General features: G+C 49.6%; 2 protein-coding genes across 5 annotated transcripts; both read right to left on the reverse strand.

Moving 5' to 3' along the window:
• Positions 1 to 390: 390 nt before the first annotated feature.
• Positions 391 to 9,958, reverse strand: AP1G2 (adaptor related protein complex 1 subunit gamma 2). Of its 3 annotated transcripts, XM_007479848.3 has the most exons (22): positions 9,767 to 9,958; positions 9,052 to 9,280; positions 7,586 to 7,710; positions 7,262 to 7,403; positions 7,007 to 7,103; positions 6,649 to 6,725; positions 6,182 to 6,277; positions 5,434 to 5,514; positions 5,261 to 5,359; positions 4,954 to 5,009; positions 4,605 to 4,718; positions 4,269 to 4,409; positions 4,107 to 4,161; positions 3,875 to 3,997; positions 2,575 to 2,664; positions 2,354 to 2,481; positions 2,034 to 2,138; positions 1,579 to 1,702; positions 1,358 to 1,493; positions 1,013 to 1,176; positions 795 to 893; positions 391 to 700 (listed from the first exon to the last, which is right to left on the reverse strand). In XM_007479848.3, exons 2-22 carry the CDS (start codon positions 9,253 to 9,255, stop codon positions 599 to 601), a joined length of 2,358 nt encoding a protein of 785 aa, XP_007479910.1. In that variant the 5' UTR covers positions 9,256 to 9,280; positions 9,767 to 9,958; the 3' UTR covers positions 391 to 598. The 3 variants fall into 3 exon arrangements, with proteins under 3 accessions (XP_007479910.1, XP_056666057.1, XP_056666058.1); XM_056810079.1 differs by having other exon boundaries at positions 9,052 to 9,812; XM_056810080.1 differs by lacking the exon at positions 5,261 to 5,359 and having other exon boundaries at positions 9,052 to 9,812.
• Positions 9,959 to 10,485: 527 nt separating this feature from the next.
• On the reverse strand, positions 10,486 to 20,352 carry JPH4 (junctophilin 4). Of its 2 annotated transcripts, XM_056810082.1 has the most exons (6): positions 19,911 to 20,352; positions 18,764 to 19,322; positions 17,605 to 18,376; positions 14,648 to 14,766; positions 13,580 to 14,112; positions 10,486 to 12,383 (listed from the first exon to the last, which is right to left on the reverse strand). In XM_056810082.1, exons 2-6 carry the CDS (start codon positions 19,140 to 19,142, stop codon positions 12,300 to 12,302), a joined length of 1,887 nt encoding a protein of 628 aa, XP_056666060.1. In that variant the 5' UTR covers positions 19,143 to 19,322; positions 19,911 to 20,352; the 3' UTR covers positions 10,486 to 12,299. The 2 variants fall into 2 exon arrangements, with proteins under 2 accessions (XP_056666060.1, XP_056666059.1); XM_056810081.1 differs by lacking the exon at positions 19,911 to 20,352 and having other exon boundaries at positions 10,486 to 14,112; positions 18,764 to 19,142.
• Between the last annotated feature and the right edge of the window lie 2,823 nt (positions 20,353 to 23,175).

Genomic DNA, 23,175 nt, shown 5'->3' on the forward strand with positions numbered 1-23,175 from the left:
CTCGCCGGCCCCCCCCTGGTCGATTCCATTGATTCTGCCAGCGGCTCCTAACCGCCTTACAGCTGAGTTAGAGATGAGGGCAAACAATAGGGATTTCCCTGGCTGGGGTGGAGGGAGTGTTGGTGAAGGGAAATAGATGGGAGGCTGTGCCAGAAAAACTGATATTCTGATGTCACTGGTAGTTGTGTCCTCCTTTGACTCATGATGGTAGATTGGGTCTTGTGTGAATTTTTGAGGTAAATTTCTGCCCTGAAGTAGGAGACAAAGAACATCCCAGTTTACAGACAGTTGTTTCCCAAGGCTCAGAGGAGAAACCTTGTTCTTGAGAGGTTCCATTCCTTGCTCTCTGTTGTTCCCAAGGCTCTTCCCCAGAACAGACTTGGACATGGCTTTCTTCCCCCAAGTTTATTTCTGGAGAGAGATATGAGCCCCCCATATCCCAAATAGTCTCTGCAGGAGGGAATTGTGGAAGCAGAGTGCCACCTACTGGTAACCTTGGGAAACAGTGGCTTCAAGCCTCCCAGGCTCCCAGGTGGTCTAGGGCTCTCTGGAGGGAGGCTGGAACTTCTTCCTGTTCAGGCTAAGGAAGCATGTTCCATCACTGCCAAGTCTCTAAGGGGAAGTCTTTCACCTCAAAGGTCTCTTGCACTGACTGGCCAAAGTGGTTATATGTAAGTCGCAGTCTCATCCGCAAAGGGGCCTAGGAAGGAGAGAACAGAGAGGCAGTGGCTTGCTCTTTTTGCTCCTCTAATTCTCCACAGCTGCCCTTAACCATCAGGGTTCCTGACTCTCACCTTGCTGGGATTGAAGACTCTAAGGACCTGGGTGATGGGAGGGCCTCCCTGAGCTGGAACTGTGTTTCCACTGGGTATCTGCAGCTGCAGTTGGAAACTCTGGCCATGGGAATGGGGGAAAAGCAAGGTATTTCATCAGGCCTACATACCACTTTGCCCTCCTTTCCCTTTTCTGATAAGCTCTTAATTTTCCCACTAAAATCCAGTTTAGTCTTAACCTTGGGCACAGCAGCCTGACACACAAAGTGTGTGACATCACTCTTGGAGGTGTTGGTGGCAGTTGCAGTGATCAGAAGCAGGGCAGGTGTTTCAGGGGGACGAACAAAAGACAGATTCATCTGTAGTCCTTCTCGGTCAAATACCTTTAGACCTGGGATGGGTGCTAGAATAGGGTTATAAAGAAGAGCTCAGCCTTAGGAGTCCAGAATGGCTATGCAAAGCAGAGAAGTGGACGAGGAGGGAGAGGACATTCAGAAAAAGCCCCAGACAGACCCTGCTCCAGAGCTGTGGAGAAATTGCACACCTCTGCCGCATGTCAGTATTCCCCTTGTACCAGCACTTACCTAGGGTGGGTACAGTAGAAGGAAGATCCAGTAGGTGTAATAAGGAATCTTCTGGGGTTAGATCTAAAGCAGGAGATGGTGGGGCATCTCCGTTGGCACTATCCAGGAGATCCAAGAGGTCTAAAAGATTTGAGGCCTGGGGGAGGCCAAAGAAGGAGATCAGTACAGGATGGGGGAATAGGCTAAAGTTCTTCTGGCTCTAATTCTTCCAGTCTCCTCACCGGGGGCTCAGGGTGGGACTGGACCTCTTTGTTTGGATTCCAAGGCTCTTCTTTGCCTTCTCTTGGCTCATCATCTTGGGACTCGCCATGTTCCACAAGAGGCATTTTCTCTAAGACTGCTGATCTGAAGGGGACACAACCCAGGCATTTTGGCTCCAAGACTGCTCCTACCTACCAACTTTCTTTTGGACTAATGATACATAATGGGGACCAGTTAAAAGTAGCTAGCTCAGTAAGAATAGGCATGGCTGCTGGGAACAACTGAGAATGCTTGTTTTACACTGACAGTGACGGTGTTGCCTTTACATTCAAAGAACTATTATCATGGAGGGCTGAGAACAATGTTGGGTAAAGGGCATTTGAGGGAATGACTTTCTGGGTGCTGAGAAGTCACTTCTCTTAAAAAGATGTTGGAGAGCATGGCAAGGAGAACTTGAAGGGCCAGATTGTCATACCTCATATGGTCATACTTCCGGAACAAAGCATTGTATTCCACAGCCCTCTGTTGCAGCTCTATATCCAAGCAACTTCCATAGATGGATACTATTTGTCGGATGCGGCTGAAGCATTTGGTGGGCAGTGTGGAGAGAAGGGAAGAAGTAGCAGTTAATGTGGCTTAAAGTCTACCCATCACCCATCTGTGTCCTTGCCCTTCAGCCCCAGAAGTGGGAAAGAAGGGAAAGGCTCCCTAAGGGAGTCTTGGGATTATTTGTCAATTAATGTCAAGGAAGAGGAGGCATGAAGAAGGGCAGGAAATGGTGGACCCCTTTCTTACTTATTGTCTCCTTGGAACCTGGTGCTAAGTTTCATTAGGGCAGTGAGGGCAAAACCTCTGGTAGCTGGCAAGGACAGGTGAGACTGCAACACATTCTCCAGTAGTGTTAGCACTTCTTCTTCCTGAACCTAAATGAAAGAGAACAGCAAAGGTCCACATGGGGGCACCTGCTCCTGTCCTTTACCCCATGAGGACTTTTCACTGTCCTTATTCTACTTTACCTGCAGGGGCTCAGTCTCCTCACAGCTCCCAGACAGCAAAAGGTCCCCATATTCTCCAATGCACCAGGCAGCTACTTGCACCAGTGGTTGCTACATGGGGAAAAGACAGGACCATGTTACCATCTAGATGCCTCTCCCTCTCCCAATCCTCTGCCCTAAGATTGATACCCAGGGGTCCTTTTGAGGGGTGGGAAATGAAAGAAGGGTCCCTGGGCAAATGGTAATTAGGGGCTTTAGAGCTGAGCACAAACTGGCAAGTGGGAGCAACAGCATCTTTCCCCTGAGCTCCCACTGGCCTCTAGTGGTCAAAAGGGAGAGCTGCAAGGTCTAAACAAATGGAGGGCCTTGGGGCATAGGGAGGATGTCCTGTCTGCTTACAGAGGCAAGTGCTGCCCCTTCACTGGATAAAAATGTCTATGACTCACCCACTCTACTGAAGTAGACAAAGATAACCAAAGGGGGCTGGCTGAAGAAGGTTGGAAAGGGCAATGGGTTTCAGGCCAGAAGACCTGGGTTCAAATAATGAGCTCTGGGGAAAATCACCACCTCTGGCCTTGCCTTTCCTTGTCTGGAAAGTGAGGGGGATTGGATTAAGTGATCTCTAAGGCCTCTCCCTTTGAGCTTTAGATTCTGCTGTTTGAGGGGACAGATATTTAGGAGGTCAGTCAGGACTTGCCATCAGCCTTTGTGGAGCCCCTGTACACTGTAGAACCCTAGGCCTTACAAGCTAGGTTGCTGCTGCCCCTTCTGTAGGTGTTACTTTTTCCCTATTAGAAGGTAAGCTCCTTCAGAAGCTAGAATTTGTGTTTGTATTTTTAATGCTTGGTATATAGAAAACACCTTAAAGGCTTTTTCATTTCATCTATTCATTCATTCACCCTTGAAGGACATGAATAGAAGACTGGGGTGAGGAAATACTCCATTGAATGGGCCAGGGAAACTTGGGTACAGGTATCCCTTCCACGTTACAACTTCCCCCATCATGGTTTTGATACATCATGGGTTGGCATAAGAAATTAAATCAGAATATTGGGGGAATTTTGTGGAAGTTACAGACGATACACAAAAAAAGTTTAGAAGCTATACAGACTATGACCAGATACTTAACCCAAATTTTATGCAAATACTCCATAAAAGAAAAAGAGGTAATTCAGACTTTTTCTCTGGTATGAAGGGCGGGCCAAAAACTTTTACCCAGATTTTCCAGATCACAGGGGCACTGCTTTGTCCCTCACCCCCTTGATGTAGAAGGGATACCTATAGTCTTAAGGGAAAGGATAAGGGTGAGGAAAAGAGTTACCTGGGAAATGTCTGCAGCCAAGGCACTGTAGAGCTGGCGCACAGAATAAGCATGGAGCTCTTCTGCCCCTCCAATCAACTGAGTTAAGTTGGCTACTGCATCATCTCGCACATGGGCACCGGCCTGTATCCGGTGAATGACAAAGGACAAGTGAATACTTCAACTCTTTCATTCAGGTTTACTTCTTGCCCCTAATTCTTTCTTCCCTACCCATCCAACCCACTGTTCTCACCGTGGTCAGCACCTGCATTATGGTATCTATATGCCAGCGCTTTGTTGGGGCAAATCTAGGGGCAAAGATCAGAACAGGCTTATTCACTGCATTGCCTACTCAAGGAAGGGAGTATTAGAGGGAGCTTTCTCCTGCTTCCCCCACAACCTGAATACTTCTCACCTCTCTGCTGCCAGCAGGATGCCTGATGCACAATCTGCCCGAAGATCCACAGGGCAGGATACCAGGAAACCCTGGAGCTCCTGGGTCATGGACCTAATGTTAGAGCTATTCACCAAAGCCAAGCTCAGTTCTAGTGCCCGCCTAGCAGAATAGACAGGAAATGCTTAAACAAACAAATCAGGGGTCCCCAACTCCTACTTCTCTCACTAGTTATTTCTTTACCTCCATCTCCCTCTCCCTAGCCTCATCCCAGTCTATCCAGATACAACCTCTCTCTTGGTCACCGGGTTCTACTCTGCCTAATCCTCCTTTCCCATTTTCTCAAGCTCTACTCACCGGCTAAGGGAGGCATCAGGCTCCCTCAGACACTCCACCACGGTGGGCCGATGCCTCTGCACAGCGCTATGATCTGATTGTACCAGTCGAAGTAGAGAGGTCAAGGCCACATACCTGGAGGGGTAATGGGGTAGGAGGGGACAACCATCATACTTTCCTGGAACTGTCTCCAATCAATCACTTCCACAGGCACCATCCCCAACCCTGTTCCTCAGACAGGGGCACAGTGGTGAGGGGTAGGTACTGATGGGCAACATGACCCTGAAGGAAGCTGAGAGATGTGTAAAGGACCAGGCATTGGTCAGGATAAATACAACCAGACAGCCTAAGGTGACCAGGTGTTTATTACCTGATGTTCTTGTCACTGTTGAGCAGGAAGCGGCCAAGGATGTTGACAGCGAGAACCTGGGGCAGGGGGGAGTGAGGGAGAGGGTGATGCTACTGCCTGGGACATGGGAATACATGGCGTGGGGGACTGGAGAGTGCAGGTAGGTGAAAGTAAGTACTACCAGGGGCCAGAAAATACCAAAGTGACTCGTGGGGAACAGTATCTGTAATGTCTAGGATTGCATGGTGATAGCTCCTCCAGAAGGCTAGGGGTGGGGAGGAGGAGTAGCAGATGTGACAATAGCAAGAGGGGAGTACCCAGGCAGTACCCGAAGGCCAGAGGCAGAACGGATGTCCACAATGGTGAGTACGGTCTCATATAAAACTGCATTGCCAGCATTTCGGCTTGTGTCTGTGTTGGTGGCCACCTGAGTGGGTGAATTTTTAGTCAGCACCATCCCTAACTCAGATATCTAGCTACCCTAACTCCCACAAAACTGACCTGGGCCAACATATCATTCATGGCTTCACTGCTCTCCTCATGGTTTCGACCTAGGATCCGAAGTAGTCTCAATACCTGAACCTTGAGGTGGATGAATAAAAGGATACAGGGTGAGTAAAAATGATGTAGAGTCAAAGAGATTAAGCACCAAAGAGAACAAAATAAGGTAACTGGTCGTTTTTTTCTTTCAAAGGTCTAAAGCAGCAGTTCTCAACCCCTCAATTTGTAGCAATGAGAATACATAATACATATCAGGTATTTACATTCCGAATCATAACTGTAGCAAAATTATAGTTTTGAGGTAGCCACCAAAATAATTTTTTGGTTTGGGGTCACTGCAACATGAGGAACTGTATTGCGGGGTCACAGCATTAGAAAGATCGAGAACCACTGGTCTAAAGGATCCTGAGAAGATTAGATGGGACCTGTTACCCTTATTCCTTTAAAGTAAAATGTATCCACTTTCAGGATTCTAGAATCCCTTATAACCCCAACATATCAAGAACCACTCCCTCTCTTTTTTAAAAAAACATGTACTTAATATGGTAGTAACAACTCTTAAGACAGAAGGGCAAAGACTAGGTAAATGGGATGAAGTGACTTGCCCAGGGTCACACAGCTAGGAAGTGTCTAAGGCCACAGAACCACACTCTTTTCAGAGTAGTTGTTAGAGCTAGGTTATCTTTCTTGTCTCCTGAGACAATAGGGAGAGGGGAGAGAGATGCAGATGCCAAGGTCAGGTTCAAACCTGTAGGAAAGGGTCACTGATCCCAGACACACTATGCTCTGCTGAATATCCTGACATCACCAGGGTCCGAAGGATCTGCACCAGCTGGGGTACCACCTGGGGATGGGAACACAGTTTCATAGAGGGACACAAGAATCCTGTGTCTTCCTAATCAAGCCCTCTTACTATCACTACCTTGCACTTTTCTCCCATGAATCTCCTGGTTCTTTCCTTTTTTTTCCTTTTTCCCTCCCTTCTCCTCTCCTCTTTCTTTCCTTACCTTCCGTCTTGATAATCAAAACTATGTATTGGTTCCGAGGCATAACAGTGGTAAGGACTAGACAACTGGGATGAAGTGACTTATACAGGAAGCTAGGAAGTGACTAAGGTCACATTAGAACCCAGGTTTCCCCTCCCCTCAATCTCCAGGCCTGGCTCTCTATCTACTGAGCCACCTAACTGCCCCTCCTGGCTCTTTCTTGACCCACCTGTCGGAAATGTGTGAGGGCAGCTGGGCTTTGCTCACATAGCTCTGTGATCAGTGTGATTGTTCCCAGCAGGATACCTGGTTTAAGGAGGGGGAAAAGGGAAAGGAAGAAAATTAAGTCAAATGGAGTTAGAGGAAAGCCCATTCTAAACATAACCTGCTACTCTGTTTCACTCAAGGAATGAGGACCCTCACCTTTTACTTCTGTACCCTGGGCCATATTACACAAATTTCTTTTCTATGACCCATATCCAGAGTTGAAAAAGGAGACAGAACAGTATGGGAAGGAAGGGTGGCAAGTTCAGACAACCCTATTAACAGTGAGGAGGAAAGGAGCTCCCAAGTTAAAGAGCTCTTACCATGGTGGCGTTCATGCAGCAGTTGGGTACAAGGTGGGAGAAAGATGTCAGAGAGCTCAGGGACCTTTCGGATCATGTGCACTGCAGCCAGCACTGCCTTTGGAGATGGGGAAGGGAAGAGGGACACACAGGCCAGAAGACATTATAAAGGCCCAACCATATCAAGCCCAGATTTGGGAGCAGGAAGGAATAAAAAGTTCCAAGGAAGAATTTCTTGAAAGGAAACAGATCATTGGTCCTTCCATCCCAACTTACCTTTTTTCTAATGTAGGGACTAGGCCTCAACAGCAGCCTCTCCACTTCACTGGCCAGGTCCCGGCACATCTCTGCTGAACCCATGGTGCTTAGGGTACATAGAGCCAAGCCCTGTACTGGCTGGATCCCTTGGCTCAAGTCACTACAGAGGTTGGCCAAGATTGGGGAATGTCCTAGGATTTGAATTCCTCCCTCCCACACCAGGATGATCTCCAAGATTATTGAATACCTCCCATCATTCTTTCAGGGCCCACCCTCCAGCTAGATTTTGAGAATCCTCCAACTCCCCAATAAATCCTTTTTTGTTCTCCCCAACCCCCTCACTTTTTAATGCTGTTGGTTATGAGCAGGTGGGCATCCTGCCTCTCATCCAGCAGCAGCATTGCCCCCAGGTAGCCCACCCTTTTGTCTGTGAATCGGGGTGATGCAATCAGCTTCAAACACTCCATCTATGGGAAAATAGGAGAGGCCACAGACCAGAAAGAAGAGTGAGAGGGACCAGAGATACTGAAACCTCTGCCCATCTCCCTCCCTAACATCTAAATTAATCCTCTGGGGATGCTGATCCAATAGAGGGAAAATAGAATGGTTCCAAAATGGGGAAGCAAATGGAAATGATCCCCTTCCTTCCAATGTGAGGTTCACTCTTTTAGGCATAAATCCTTGGGCTTCAGGATTTATGCCTAAAAGAGGCCTTTAAAAACACTCTCCCTGGCATAGACAGACATCATCCTATGTCATGGAAGACTCAGAACCATTAAAACTGTCTGTTTATGTCAAAGGAGGAGATTCTTGGAATCTACAGGGGAAGATAGCTTGTGGGGATCTCATTTCAATGAACAGTCGAATAAATCAATGAAGATAAATAGGTCATCCTAGGGATGGCTTCCATAGGCCAGATGGGGACCAGTATTGGTAGGCCTGAATTCAGAAGAAGGGCTGTGATAGGATGTTTATATGTGTGGGGTTTCTAAGTCCAGGGAGAAAATCAGTTTTAGTTGACATGGCCTGTCCTTCTTGAGGGTATGAAAATGCTCAGTAATGTGTGTGTGTGGTGGTGGTAGGGTATCCTTAGCAAGAGTTATGGATTGATAAATCTTGGTTGGCATGGCTGTGCCCCTGTCTCTGGTGAGGCTGTAAGTAAAAAGGAGTCTGGGAAATCTTGGGGCCTGGCAGCAGGAAACAGTCCCAAGTTGAGTACTCCAAATTATTCAGGATTTTGGAGGGGGTTTTTAAACTTCTTTTTCTTCCTAGATATTTTGTTTTGTTTTGTTTCAGCCAAATTGGCTGAAAGGTTAGCAGGAAATCTGATCTGAAGGTATGGTAAACTGTATTCATTTCAACTAATATAGCAGACTCAAATCCTAATGGTTTTGAAATCAGTGGTTTCAATTGTAAATGTATTAGGATGTAGAATTATATATAGAACTGGCTTAGTAACTCAACACTTTCAAGGGAAAGGTAAACTGGGACTGCTGGTAAGGGAGAAGAGGGGCCACTTGGCTGCAATGGTTATATTTCTGAGCCTGGGTGTGTAGGAGGGAGTCCCTGGAAAAGTCTGGGGAGCAGGGGACAGGATGAGGGGTCACCTGGCTGCAATGGTTATTACTCTGATTCTGATGTGGGCTTCTGAGAGTAGATGGGAGTCTCTGGAAGCTCTAGGCACCAGGGAAGGATTAAGAGGTCGTTCTCATTGGGCTTGGGTGGGTGTGCACAAATGGGAGTCCCTGGGAGACCTGGGGTGTCTGTGCGGCTCCTGCCTGGAGGGGCGCTGCCCGGGCCAGGTATACCTGTCCAAAGTGGGCAGGGTAACCCAGCATGTGGACGTAGAGGAGCTTGGCGAGCTGGCGGTGGCGCTGGGGAGCGTCGCCCTCGCGGAAGGCGGCCCGGATGTGGGCGCACTCCTTCTGGATCACCTCCCGCTCCTGGGCCTGTGTCTTGGCCCCGCGGATCTCCTGGATCAGCTCCGGCAGCTTCAGAGACTGTAGCACCATCCTGGCAGGGGGGAGGGGGGCAGGGCTGCGGGCCCGTGGGCACTCAGCAATGGCGGGTGGGTCTTGGGGAAGGGGCTGCGTCAGCCCCACCCGCTGCCCCAAACTCCATAAATGCCCCAGGCCGAAGCCCCGCCCCACCCCCTACCTGCGGGCCTCTGATCCCGCCCCTCTTGCGGCCTTTCCTCACTACGCATGCGTACTCCCCTTCTCGCGTCCCTTATAGTCTTAGACATGCGCACCCCGCGAGCCCTTCCCTTCTCCCGGTGTCGTGTTTGCGCATGTGCTGAGCCTCGCCCTAGTTCCCCACTTTGCCCCGCCCTTCTGTCCCGCAGTCCCAATCCCCAGACACCTGGTCTTCCCTCCCTCCCCCCCCACTCCTTCTTGCCCACTTGGTGCTTTGCCGTTCATTCAGCCCCCAGTCCTTCCCCCTCGCAGATGGTCTCCCGCTCCTCAGCCTAGAGGGCTCGCGCGCGTGCGCGCACGCCCAAGCGCCCATCCACCTTATCCTAACCTTAAGTGTCAGCTGCTCTCTGCTTCTATGCGGGCTTCCTGGTCCCAGGCCGGTCAGGGGCGGCTCCCTACCTGGGCCTGCCCCTGGCCCGCCCCACCTCACCCTCATCCCAGTCTAGTACATCCCGTTCCGTCCTTATGCCTTCCGTGGCTAGGGGTCACCGAGTACGAGACCTGGAGTCCGGATGACCCGAGTTCAGATCCCAACTTAAAAAACGCACTAGCTGTGTGACTCTGGGCAAGTCACTGCTTGCCTCAGTCTCCTTATCTGTAAAATGGAGATAATAGCACCCATGTCTCAAGGTAGTTATGAGGATCAAATGACAGCATTTGTAAAGCGCTTTGCAAATCTTGACGAGTTACAGAAATTAAAATTTTATATAAACAAAAAAAGCGCAAATATTCTCATCAGCATGACCAAGCCTTCAGCTCTTCTGCACTCCATTCCCCAGATTTTAGAATCCATGCACTTGGCACTGAAGCGAACAGATGGGACAGAGAAGGGAAAATGCAATGGCTGGGGGTGGAGCAAGGGCAGCTTATAGGCCTGAGGGGTCACCAGCCACCCTCCTCTGATGTGTGGGTTCAATCCCCCACCCCCACTTTCCCTTGGATAAGTTCTTAACCTTAGTGCACCAAAACTGACCAAAGGAGGGGAGAAGAGGTCTTGGTGTCAAAATTCTGAATCCTTCACACCTCAAAAGAGATGACTGCCCCCCCTTTTTAAAACTTTTTTATTAATATATTTTTTTGTTAAATTTATTTTATTTTTCCTGCAAGACTTGGTGTGAGCCGAGATGTTTGACTTCAATCCCAAATCCACGAAGTAGAAATTTGAAGTAAAGTCTTAGAGGGGAAGGAAGTGGGCCAGGTAGAAAATAGCCTGGCCAGAAAAAAAGAAGAGAGGGTAGGGGGGCATTCCCAGGCATGGACATTCTTTAGGGAAGGGGGATAATGGGCAGCTTGTCTTTCTGCCTCATGCAGGGGAAGGGAGAGGCCTTCAGCAGTGCAGGACAGATCCTGGGGACCTCACATCAACCCCCTTCCTAAGGTTCCCTGTTGTCTAGGGGAACAGCCAATAAGAGCAACTGACTGCTCAGCTGCAAACCAGGTGTTCCCTACCCCTCTTTTGAGGGGACTTTTGACTTCTACCTTTCACCCTGCTCTATGTGCATGAGAGTTCCCCTTCCCTTCAAGGGATTTATCCCCAAAGAGATAGATCCCCATTCTGATCCTCAGAGAGGAAACCTGATGTAATAGCAAATGTGACCCTGGGCAAGCCACTTGCTCATTGTTCTGGGCAACTCTCTAAGACCATAAGTTGCAGAGAAGGTGCCAACTTGTATTGGTAGGGGGGGTTTCCTCATCTGGGAGTTCCCTAAAGCAATAAAGTCACAGGGCTAGTCCGTATTCTTATCCTTTGACATCTACCCTGTCCTCAGACCTTAATTGGGATTCCTGGGAGTGGCTCAATTTTGCTGCCCTTCAACATCTCCATCTTCTATCCAAATCTGTCTCCCAGAAGTCTTTCTCGACTCCCACCCCATGGGTAATGGAGCACTGGCAGAGGTTTCCCTAACCCCGTATAGTAGGAATGCCTCCCTCTGCCCCTCTATAACATTATCAAGGCCACAAACAAGTCCAGACCATGTATAGATGGGGGCTGGGGGTGGGAAGGGGGGAATGAAGGAGAGTGGACAGAGAGAAAGGGGGTATGTGAAGGTTTGGTAGAAAAGGGATAGATTTTCAGGTGGTTTTATTCTGCTAATTGTCTACCTCCCCTGGGGCTGAGGAGGGGAGAACAAGAGGCACCCTGCTCTCTCTTCCTGATCTCTGCCTAAGGGGAGGACAAAGTTAGGCAGGAACCATTTGATTAACTTTCCACAGGGTAAGAGATGCCCCTCTTATACTCCATCTCTATTCTCATCCTGCTGGTCTCCATAATTTCCTAGGGAGGTGGGGTAAGTGTTGGTTACCCCCTTCTCAGCCTGGAGTAATGCTAAAAATCTCCAAGCAGGAAGTCTGGGATAGAGAGGCAGAAACATAGGGGATGACTTCATAGCAGCGTTGCTGGTGCCCCAATCCTGCGGTCAGTCACCCCTTCTCCACATCCCCTCTCCACCTTGCTGGTGGGAGAGTTTCACATACCTCCACATTATGCCCTCCCTTACCCTCAGTGCCCACCCCATCTCTTCCCTATAGAAGTTTTGATCCCTAGGAAAGATAGGAGGGTGTGGATGTGATGGTCTGACTTAGATTTGTATATCTCAGAGAGTAACTCTGAGAGAGAAGAGCCCTTCATATGTAAACAATCTAGAGAAAGAGAGAGAGAGAGAGAAAGACGAGAGACACAAAACCAAAAGAAGGAGAAAGCAAGAGAAAGAAGAGGGGGCAGAAAGTAATAAATGGGAAAAGAAAAGGAACGGACAAAAGAGAAAGGCAGAGAAAGGAAGCTAGAAGATGGGACAGAGAGAAAAAGGCAGGTCCAAAGGGAAGAGAAGGTGGGAACCAGAGCCACAGACTAGGGAGAGACCTCAGGTGAGGAGCTGGGAGAACAGGAACGCCAGGCTCAGGTCCAGTAGTGCCACAGCTCCCACCACCAAAGGGTTAGGAGCTCCCTGGAAAAGGAAAACAACAAGGGTCACTTTCCTCCGAGACGATGATGTCTGATGGGGACTGAGTCAGTTAGCATCATGGGTCTTAGTTCAATGAGGGCAAAACTAAGTTGCCTAAGCCCTGTGGGTAGAACTATGGGAGGCGCTGACTCTAGGCTCTGAACAGTAATAGCCTTCCTCCCTTTACTAGGCCACAGAGCTCTTCTCCAGCAACTTTTGCAGCCCAATGCTCCCCTCTCCCCATTTCTCACCTGACTGAACTACTTCATAACTTCCCCCACTGTGCCCCCAGGAAGCTGATTACTGGGCTCACCTCATCACCCTGTAGGATCTTGGTACTCCACCTCATTATTACCTTTTGCCCGTCTGGCTGGGGCTCTGGACTCCAAACTTCTGCTAAAGAATCTCTTACTTCTCACATGACTTCACTGTGTTGGGCCTCCTCCCAGTTGGGTCCCAGCTCCTCCCCTACCTTTTTCAGGGGTCCTTTTGTGCTTTATCTTGCCCATTAGATTGTAAACTCCTTTAGGGCAAGGACTGCCTTTCTCTTATTGTACTTGTTCCCTAGTGCTTAACACAGTGCCTGGCATATAGTGCTGTCTATTGACTCTCCTTAGCTCCTTGCCAGGTCTCAGTAGGGTCTGACCATAGTGGCAGGCAGTAGATGTGATGAACTATGGAAGTCAAATACAGAAAGGAGAGAAGATGTGGTTCTAGGAGTCCACTCATTTAGGACATGTAGGAAAAACCTTCTGCTTCCTTCTCTCTTGTTTCTTTCTAGGGAGGAAGAGGAACCATGGCAGGGAGGAAAGTTATTTCTGGGAGAGCAAATTAGAGGAAGTATCAGGAAGGATGACAAAATAGAGGAGGGATGAAGAGTTTGGAAAACTCTAAGAACTCACTGTGTTACCTTGGGCAAGTCACTTGACTCTTCTCCACTTTCAAAGAAGAGAACCTAAACTCTGGGAGGGATCTTAACCTTCTTGTCTAGTTCAAACCTTTCCACAGCAAACATTTTACAAATGAAGATATTGAAAAACTGGGAGATTAAAATGATAATAAATTGAGAAGCTAAGGTTGACTGGAGGGGTCACCAAGGTTAGAGAGAAGAGGAACAAGAGATTTGAGATGCAAAGGGAAGAATAGGAAGCATTGGTTGGGGTGGAGGCTGAAGGTCTGGGGTAAAGAGAATATCTTACCCGTTGGGCAGGTTCTTCGGTGGCACCAGGCTCCTCTAGTGCCTCTGTCAGGTTGCCTGCTTCCAGAGCCCTTCCAGATGCACCCCTCAGTATAGGGGTGACTGTGGGCTCAAGCCCTGGGTCTAGGGTGGGCTCTGAGTGGGGCAAAGACTCCTCATCCTCTCCCTCTTCTTCTCGAAGGCTTCCTGAGCTGTCACTGGAGCCCCCAAGGAGGGGAGAACCATTGCTAACCCTTGGCCCTTGCACCCCTGCCTCATCCTCAGCCTCATAACCAGCTAGCTCCTCTGCAGGTCCACCTGGGCCTCCCCACTCTTCAGGCCAAGATTTGGGGATAGAGAGGTGGCCGACATCATCCCGAGAAGGCAAAGGATTGCGGTGGGTAGGGTGTCTCCAGGGCTGGCAGGGCGATGCAGGGCTGCTGGGAGGTTCTGGAGTACCCTCAGAAGGGGTCAGTCCATTCTCATAAACTCCAGGGCTGTCGCAGTCGGGCAGCTCAGTGTCAGTGCCTTCAGAGTCCTGCCTAGGTCTTCGGCCTGGGGCAAAGGTGAATGAGGCATGAGGTCACAAACCTAGGCTTTCAGGTAAGGGAAGTTACAGACTTTGATTCTTGGGCATAATCCCATCATCTTTCAAATGAGATAATATTTGTAAAGCAGCTCTTAGCACACTGCCTGGCACATAGTAGGCACTATATAAATGCATATTCCTTTCCCCTTTTTGGAATTCTCCAGACGTCCCTGACATCTCTCCCTAGATTCCTTGATCCTACCTCCATACTTTTAACCTTACTCCCTAATTTCACTTACTCTCCCAAATCTATTGATTCTATTTGTCTCATATGGCCCTCTTTTTCTCTTCCGACCCCTCTCACTCCATTGACTGACCTCAGCACTCTCTAAATTGTCACTTCTAAATTCCTTTCTGGATTCTTATTCCTCTTCTCCATTTTTCTCTCTCACCTTAGCAGACTCCCTCCTTGGAAACTTCCCCCTTTATACCTGGGCTGTCAAGGCCATGACAAAGCTTCAGGGCACACCCACCACCATCCCAGGGCCCTTCACATCTCACCTGGTGCCTCCAACATGGGTTGCAGATCCTGGGCCATGAGTTTGGCCATTCGAGCTGCCTCCACAGCTTTCTCTGCTGTGTTGCTTGCTGCCACTGACTTCAGGAGAGCATCTGCTGCCCTGCTGGGACCAGGGACAGGCTCTTAGTGGGTCTAATTCCTACTGCCCAGCTCTCAGTTGACCCCCTCCTACCTCATGATCCAGTTTCTAGTTTCCATGATCCACGATTCTTGTGTAACCACACAGGACTCATGATCCAGTTTCCTACCATGAGTCCTGTGTGGTTACACTCAGCTTATAGCACATTCTCCCACCCCACTCTTCAACTAATCAATCATACTTCCTCATCCTTTATTATCATCCCTTCTTTCTTGCACATCCTTGACCACTCCATCCTAGAGGAGATTCCCTGCCTTTCCTCTGAAGTGCAACACTTACTTTGATCTTCTTATACCTGACCTCTGATATAGCTGTTAACACACTTTCTTGTTATGATCACACCTCCCTATCAATTCCTTTCTCTAGTAACACTTTATCATCTCCAACTTCTTGGACCAATCCTTGTTCCCCAAAGGACTCCTCCCTACCTATGAATCCATCCCTCTACATCCTTTCCCCCCTAGTATGAAATCCCTCCATATATTATCACATCTTTCTCTAAAATCACCACTTTGTGCTGGGGAACCATTTTTCTGTTATCACTACCCAACCTCTCCCCCTTGCCCCATGCTATTATCACCCTTTCTCAAATGGTGTCATCACACCCCTTCTCTATTATCACACCCCCTCTGTGCTTTCCACAACTACCTCTCCCTCTCTGATCCTCATGCCTTTCCTTGTGCCTCATTATTGACCCATCCTCCCCTTCCTTTCTAGAACAGCATGAAGACTTCTGGAAACAAGTTTGTCTCTTCCCTGCAATTTCTAACACCACCCACGTCCCCCCACCCCCATTGTCTATACTGCACAAACTCCCCATTCCTTTTCATCATATCTTTGCTATTACATGACTGTGACAAGTTCCTCTCTTTTAGCATAATCTCTCTTCTCCTCAGAGTCTTTCTTTTGTATCACATCAATCCCCAGTTCCACAGAGCATGCTTTGCCAGCTTTCTGCTGTTTTCACAGACTTTTTAGCAGGCCAAGATCTCCCTTTCTCCATCATTCTCTCACCCTGCCCCTTTTTATTACACCCCCTCTTTCAGCCCTTCATGAGCTCTGCCGTCCCTCCCCTTCCTAGGTATGCGCCATCATGTAGCAGCCCTCCCCCACATATTTGATCACAGCAGCCCCTTTCTGTTATCATGCCTTTCCTCAAGGTTCCCAGCCCTCCTCCCTGGGCCATGTGCACCCCCTCCTCCGAGCCATTATCCCAGCATTGCCATTGGTTGCTCGGATCCTCATCTAGTCTCGGTTGGCCTATGAGATCTGGGGTGTTTAGGTGAATGGGTAGTGTGTTAGATGGTCGAGCCCTGGGAGTCAGGCCCAGGCATTCTGGGGCTACCTGGGAGAAGCTCTGCTGCTGAGGTTCCCTTGTTTCCATGGAATCCACCAGCCAATCAGGGCCGCTAGTCCTGTTGCTGGGGAGACCAGCCAGCCTCCTCCCACTGCCTCGCTAGCCACATACACAGAACAGTTGTTCCTGTACCATCCAATTCCCCTAGCCAGCCTGGGGCCTTCCCTGTGGTGGAGACGGAGCCAGCGCTCAAGATGTAGGCTCTGGGTTGGCACAGAGACCCTGGTAGAAACGCAGGGGCACCATGGCAAGCACCTACAGGCGTGTACCTTCATGCACAGACGTGTGCACACATGCATGCACATATCTCCACTCGCTCACATCCATACTAATATTCTCATTCACCATAGCAATACCCACACGTCCTAGTCAGAGCTCCCCTTTAAAGGAAAATCTAACATACAAAAGTAAAAGCATTTGAATCCGAGGAATGAAGGAGTGATCGGTCTCAGGAATTCTTAAAATCCAAACAAGGATTTTTGACTTTCCAACAGGATCTCTGGATGTTCTTTTCAACAGCAAGATCTCCTGGAAGGCTGACTATGGGATTTGATTTCTAAGAAGTCAGTTTGCACACAATTTTTCAGGAGCCCCTCCCAGAGGCTAAAGGGAAGGATAGGACAGAATGCTGGGCCACACCTTCACAGAAGCGGATGCCAGCTTTGGTCTTAAGGCCCAGGTCTGAAATGATGTCAGACTTGTCAAGCTGGAATGTGATTAGAAATGGAAATTACTAATCAAATTCTGAGCCTAGCCTTCTCTAGGCCTTGCTGCTTCTAGCCTCAGAGGCCTTGTTGGGGAGAAAGAAGAAAGAATTTGGAAAATGTCAACAGTCTATACATTTTTGGATCTGTTGCCATGTTGAGCCATACTCATGAATATATATATATATATATACATACATATATATTTTAAACAGGCACACACAATTACACATATATCCTCATGCACACTCCCACACACACACACACACATGCACCCAGACACACTTGCCACTGACACACCCACACTCACTGGAAGACTTAAACAAAAATCTCAGTAACTAGAGGAGGCCTTAGAGATCCTCCAATTTCACCTCCTCATTTTACAAATGAGGAAACTGAAGCCCAGAGAGGGGATTCTTCAGTAAATATGGGTGGAATTTGCACAAATATAGACACACAGGCAGAATTAGACACTGACCCCTACTGAGTTTATAGAGTTTTCCCTACTACTCTTTTCTGTGAGCTACTTCTGGTCCCCCTCCTGACATCACTCCTCCCTTTCTCTATTGCCTTCCTTTCGCTGCGCCCACAAGCCATTAAGCACCACCGGCTTGGTTTCGGGTTCCATACTTTTCCAGGGTCTTGCCAGGCTTCCTGCTCTTAGCTTACACCTGTTTCCTGGCCCTCCGTCCCTCCCCAATCTCTTCTTTGGCCCCTTCCCATTTCTTTGGGTCTTACCTGGCAGCAGCGATCTCCTGGCGCTGGCGGGCCACACTCACTGCTCTCCGGGCACCTTCTACAGCCCGGTCCACCTTCTCCTTGACCTTACCCCGCCTCAGGGCCAGGGGTAGGAGGCTACGGACCCGTCCACCTCGAACCAAGCGGTTGCGTTTGTACTTGCCCTCCTCTCGAGAGCCATCAGGGCGGGTGGTGCGGCCATAGCCGTGCCTCCGGTTGCCCAGCCACTCGCCCTCATAGCGCAGCCCATTGGAGCGCTGGCTCACTCCGTAGCCGCTGCGCCTGTCGGCCCTCCACTCCCCTGCATACACTTCAGTGGCAGAGCCCTCAATAAGTGCCGGAGGTACCGGGGCTGGAGGTTCGCTGGCTTCAGAGCCGGGAGGCCCTGTGCTGCCCACCTCGCTGCTCACCTCACTTCTCAGAGACCCCCGCTTGCTGCCCAGGGAGCTCCTACGCCCGCCTGCCCGAAGCCCGCTTAACAACAGCGAACGTCGGAAGAAGCCCCCGGCTACCGGAGTCCGTTTTCGTGAGGAGGCCGTGTCTGGGTCCCCCGGGCCTGCCAGCACAAACCCTCCCCTGGAGCCAGAGGCTGGGCTGCCCCCTTCATCGCCAGGTAGGGGAAGAGGTATGGGCGGCGTTGGGGGGTCACTGTGGCCCGAGTCCAGTGAGGTGCGTCGAGGTGAGCGCAGCAATGCCGCTTGTTGGAAGGGTACGCTCTGGCGAACCCCATAACCGTGGCGCTTGCCAGCCTGCCATTGGCCCTGATAGGTGCCTGAAGAGAGAGCAAAATGAAGATGAGAGGGGCGACAGGCTTCTTTGTCCCTCCCCCGGCCCCGGCCCCGGCCCCCAAGCCTAGTCTCTCCCGCCCTTCTACTACCCCTAGTACCCGCATCACGGGTACAAAACCAGCAAATAGGAGAGGCACGGGGACAGCGGGCGAAGAGTGGATGAAGCCGACCAGGTGGGGAGATGAATAGACACAGTGGTTAGATGGATAGCGCGAGGGAGAGACCGGGAGAAGGAGAGGCGCGAGGGCAGCTAGGGCTAGACCGCGCAGGTGTGACGAGGTAGGCTAACTGGGACGGGAGTATGGAGATGGAGGTGGGCAAGGGATGTGGGAGACAGACAGGCTTGGGTGGCCCAGCTCATGCCCTGGCACCTCCATCAGAGTAGGTCTCCGTGCCATAGCCGTCCTGGAAACCGTCCTTCCAGAGCCCAGCGTAGCGCAGTCCGGAGGCACTCTCCCAGACACCACTGGGCCCCTTCAGCCCACCCATCCACTCGCCACGATAGGTCCAGCGGCTCTTCCGCTCCACGCCCAGCCCGTCGCGCTTGCCCTGCTGCCAGTGGCCTTGGTAGCTGTGCCCACCGGGCCCAGTGAAGACGCCCAGGGATTCGAAGCCATGAGCCCAGCAGCCACTGTACTCTCCCTGGGCCCCGGGCCCTGTGCACACGCCATAGCCATGTGCTCTTCCAGCCTCCCAGCCCCCCACATAGCAGCCGCCATCATCAAAGTCGAACTTGCCCCCGGGGGACATGCATGTAGTTGGCGTGGCCTCAGCCTCCCCACAGCTCAGCACATCCTGGAGGGCCAGGGAACTGGGTGAGGGTGTGGGGCCTGGATGCCTGCTGGGGCCGAGGGGCTGGGGGAGTCAGACCGGGGCCAGCTGGGAGTGCCCCAGGGTGGGCAGACAGGGGTGGGCCCTCATCCTGAGTGGCTGGCAGAGAAAGAAAAGAGAAAGGGAGAAAGAGATTGAGTGAGCACCCCTCTCTGCTTCCCCCCTTCCTGGTCTGGATAGCTTGGGTGTTCTGCTCTTCCATGCATTTCCTCCAAACAGTTCCACAAGGTTTTAGGGATATCCCAAGCCACACACTATCCCTCTCTCTGAGAATTTCCCCTCCCAGGACAGGGACCCCAATCTCCATTCACCCCCTTCCTCTTGCCATCCTTCCCCACCCACTGGAATTTCCCACCCCATCTTGCATCTTTAGAAAGAAATTCCTAACGTCCAGCCTTAAAGGGGTGGATGAGGACAGCAGCTTGGAGGAGAGGTTGGGGTGCTCCCACAGCCAGTGCTCCACCCCCTCCCCAATTGCAGCTAGCACCCCATAGCATAGCTCTTTGGCTTCACTCTGAAGCCAGCCCAGGGGGGGTGGTGCAGGTGGGGGAAGGTTGCTGTCAACTGGCCAAAGATGGGCAGGGGGTTTGGTGGGGCGGGCCAACTCAGGGCTAGGGGAGGCACTGCAGGGGAAAGGCAGGGGGTGGAGACAGGGAACAGGCAAGAAGAGGGGCCAGTGCTACTCACCATGTGGGCTGGGGCTCAGACTGCCCCCCAGGCGCAGAGTCCATGGCAGGAGACCCCCACCACCACCCCACCCCAGCCAGCCCCCCTCCCCCTCTTTTCCGGAGAGGCTCCCCTAGCCCAGGCAATAATCCTAGCCCAGAGCAGCAGGACTGGCTCCCCTCTCTCCCCAGCCACAGAGGAGCAGGCTGGTGGGGGGGCGGGGTGGTGGCAGGGGGTGGGGGGGTGGGGAGAGATGGGAATTGTGTAGGGGAAAAAAATTGCCTCTGATGGAGACAGGGAATCGGAGCTGGGTGGGAAGAGGGAGGGGGCAGTCGTAAGGGGGGGGTATTATTTTTAGTTGTTTTTTTTTCCTTCTTATGGTTGGGGGAGGAAAAAAAAATCAAAATTCCGATCCCATCCCAGCACAAATCAATGTTTGCTCCATCACAGCATCACGGGGAAGGCAGGGCCAGGGCCAGGCAGATTTAAAGGGGCAGGAAAAGGAGAGGAGAGGGTTGGAGATAGTATGAGATGCAGGGGAGAAGGAGTGACTGTGGTGGGAGGGAGAGAAGGAGGAGGCAGAGACAGAAAGAGACAGACTCCCACCAATGCCACCAACGAGTGGGAGGAGGCAGCGAAAGGGAAGGGAAAGAGGCACCGATAGATACCCAGGGCTGGAGAACAACCCAGGGAGAGGGGTGTGGGATGAGGCAGAGAGGAGGGGAGAGGGGGAGGAAACTGAGAAGAAGATGGGGAAGCAGGAGAGAGACAGAAACCAGTGGGGGGTGGGAGGAACTTGCAAGGGTGTGTGTGTGTGTGTGTGTGTGCAGAAATACAAAGAAAGAGATATAAGGAATGAGAGCTCAGAGAGGGAAAGAGAGACAGAAGGAGACAAAAATTGGGCTGGTGAGCGATAGAGGGAGAAGGAAAGAAACAGACAGAAACTGAAGGCGTGACTTGAGGATGGGGAGAGACAATACAGGGCAGGAAGACAGAAGCAGAGATCAAATTTTAGGAGAACAAGACTGAATTGAGAACGGTTAGTCACAGGGATCTCTTTTGCTTTTCAGCTCTCCAGAATGCATGCTAGAGGGATGGGAGGGGAAAGATTTAGCCCTCTGAGCCCCCTGCGAAACCCAGAGAGAAAGCTTCTGAACATGGATGTTCAGGTCTCCTCAGGGTATCTTAATTGTTCTTCCTGAAGAGGAATAAAAGGAGAGCAGTTAGGCCTAGATAGGAGAATGAAGGCAGAGGGGAGGTCCTGACCATCGTACCCCACCTTCTACCCTCTCATCCTTTTCTGAAGAAGTTCAGACCTGGGGTTCTATGGTTACAGAGAATCATGTCTTTTTTTAGGGTCTGCTGCCATATGCTCTGGGGTGTGGGATGGGGTCTGGAAGAGGTATCAGGAGGGAGAAAGGTTTATGGATTATTTGCAACCATTTCTTTTCCTTCCTGACTTTCCTTTCTCTGGCCACTTGTTAAAAACAGCCCTAGAGGGGTTCAGGCACACATAGAGGAATATGTGTGTACATATAGGGTGTACACACTCGATTAGGTGTGGTCACAGACAGATAGACAGATCCACCCTGGCAGGCACACAGCAGATGTCACCAACCATCACAGAAACATAATGATGCATTCTTAATCTACTTATGATCAGTTCTATCTGAACCTTCTCTATGTAAGGTGAGGAGGGCAATATGTTCGCTACGCAAGCAACATGTAAAAATACAAATATACTTGTGAATTTATGGTTTTGGAGTCATAGAATTTTAGAGCTGGAAGAGGCCCCAGCCCAGGGATGTCAAATGCAGAGCTCACATGCAGCAAAACTCCCGAATGCTGCCAGAATCAGATTAAAATATAATTGGGAAATAATTTAACAAATAAAAATACAACATAACATAGATAACATTACAATTTAAAACTTTAGGCCGATATACTCTGGCCAGTTTCTTTCTAAATTCAATTTGAGTTTGATACGACTGCAGATAGTACATTCTTTTTTTACAGATGAGGAAATTGAGGCTTAGGGAAGGTTCTTCAGTTTTTGTTAGTGCAGAAATTAGTCAAGAATTCAGCATTTCTAATTTCCAGTCCAGGGTTTTTTCAATCACACCATGCTGCTACTCATATTCCTTTTCTTAAATTAAATTTTTTTTTCTTTTCAGGCAAAGATCAGCTTTCTCTCCATTAAATTTCCTTCGCCACCTCCACATCAAGAAAGCAAGAAAATTAAAACACTCATTATAAGCATGTATAGTAATTTTTTTATTGGCTATATCTAATAAAAATCTCAATCTGTGAACTGAGTCCATGACCTATCTGTTAGAAGATGGGCAAAATTTTTCATTGTGAGTCCTCAGGAATGGTTATGTTGATCAGAATTTCCAAGTTTTCTTTTATATATTTTTGTCAGTAACCTAAGATCTGCCTTTTCATCCCCTCCATCCATCTTCCCCCATTTCCAATGGAGAACAGAAGAAAAATAAAACCCATTACTTACATGTATAGTTACTCCAAACCAATTTCCACATTGGCCATGTCCTAAAAAATATTTTTCTCATTCTGCATTCTGAGTCCTTCACCTCTTGAAAGTGGGTAGCATGTTTCATCATGAATCCTATGGAATTTTTTGTTAATAATTACACTGTGAGTTCAACATAATAGCGTTCCATCACATTTATACCATAGACTTGTTCATCTGTACCCCAATTTATGGGCACTTCCTCAGATTTCCATTCTTTGCCTCCTCAAAAAGAACTATAAATATTTTTGCACATCCTCAGAATTTGTTTTGTTTAAGACTACTCTTTCCTTTAATCTATTGCCCTTCCAATTTCCCTTCCCTCCTTTTCTTCTTCCTTCCTCCACTGCTGAGTAAATGTATTTCTATCTATACTCAACTCTGTATGTGTATATATGTGTGTTTTCTTCTTTCTTTTGACCAACTTAGGTAAGAGTGACGTTCAAATGTCAGTTGCACCCCTTTACACCCTCCTCTTCATTTGTTTAGATGTCTATTTGTGTACCCTCATTATGTGAAGTAATTTCCTTTAACTCTCCTTTCCCTTTTCTCATGCCCAACATGGTACATACCCTCCCACCCCCCATTCCTTTTCACATCTCTTTTCATTCTTTTCTTAACATCATCAAGGTATAACAGAATGGGGCAGCTAGGTGGCTCAGTGATAGACAGAGGGAGAGCCAGGCCTGTAGACAGGGGCCCTGGGTTCAAATCTGATCTCGGACACTAACTGGTTGTGTGACCCTGGGCAAGTTA

The sequence above is a fragment of the Monodelphis domestica genome, chromosome 1, assembly GCF_027887165.1.
Source record: "Monodelphis domestica isolate mMonDom1 chromosome 1, mMonDom1.pri, whole genome shotgun sequence".
Classification (NCBI taxonomy): domain Eukaryota; kingdom Metazoa; phylum Chordata; class Mammalia; order Didelphimorphia; family Didelphidae; genus Monodelphis; species Monodelphis domestica.

Bases quoted from the DNA above. Each gene is read 5' to 3' on its own strand.
- JPH4 (XM_056810081.1), bottom strand. From the start codon at position 19,142: ATGTCCCCCGGGGGCAAGTTCGACTTTGATGATGGCGGCTGCTATGTG. The intron at 14,767-17,604 runs GTAAGACCCAAA...TGGTCCCAGCAG, and splicing joins CAGGAGATCGCTGCTGCCAG to GGCAGCAGATGCTCTCCTGA. The intron at 14,113-14,647 runs GTGAGATGTGAA...CCTTTGCCCCAG, and splicing joins ACCCATGTTGGAGGCACCAG to GCCGAAGACCTAGGCAGGAC.
- AP1G2 (XM_007479848.3), bottom strand. From the start codon at position 9,255: ATGGTGCTACAGTCTCTGAAGCTGCCGGAGCTGATCCAGGAGATCCGC. The intron at 6,278-6,648 runs GTGGGTCAAGAA...TCCCATCCCCAG, and splicing joins CCCTCACACATTTCCGACAG to GTGGTACCCCAGCTGGTGCA. The intron at 4,162-4,268 runs GTGAGAAGTATT...CTTTGCCCCTAG, and splicing joins ATCCTGCTGGCAGCAGAGAG to ATTTGCCCCAACAAAGCGCT.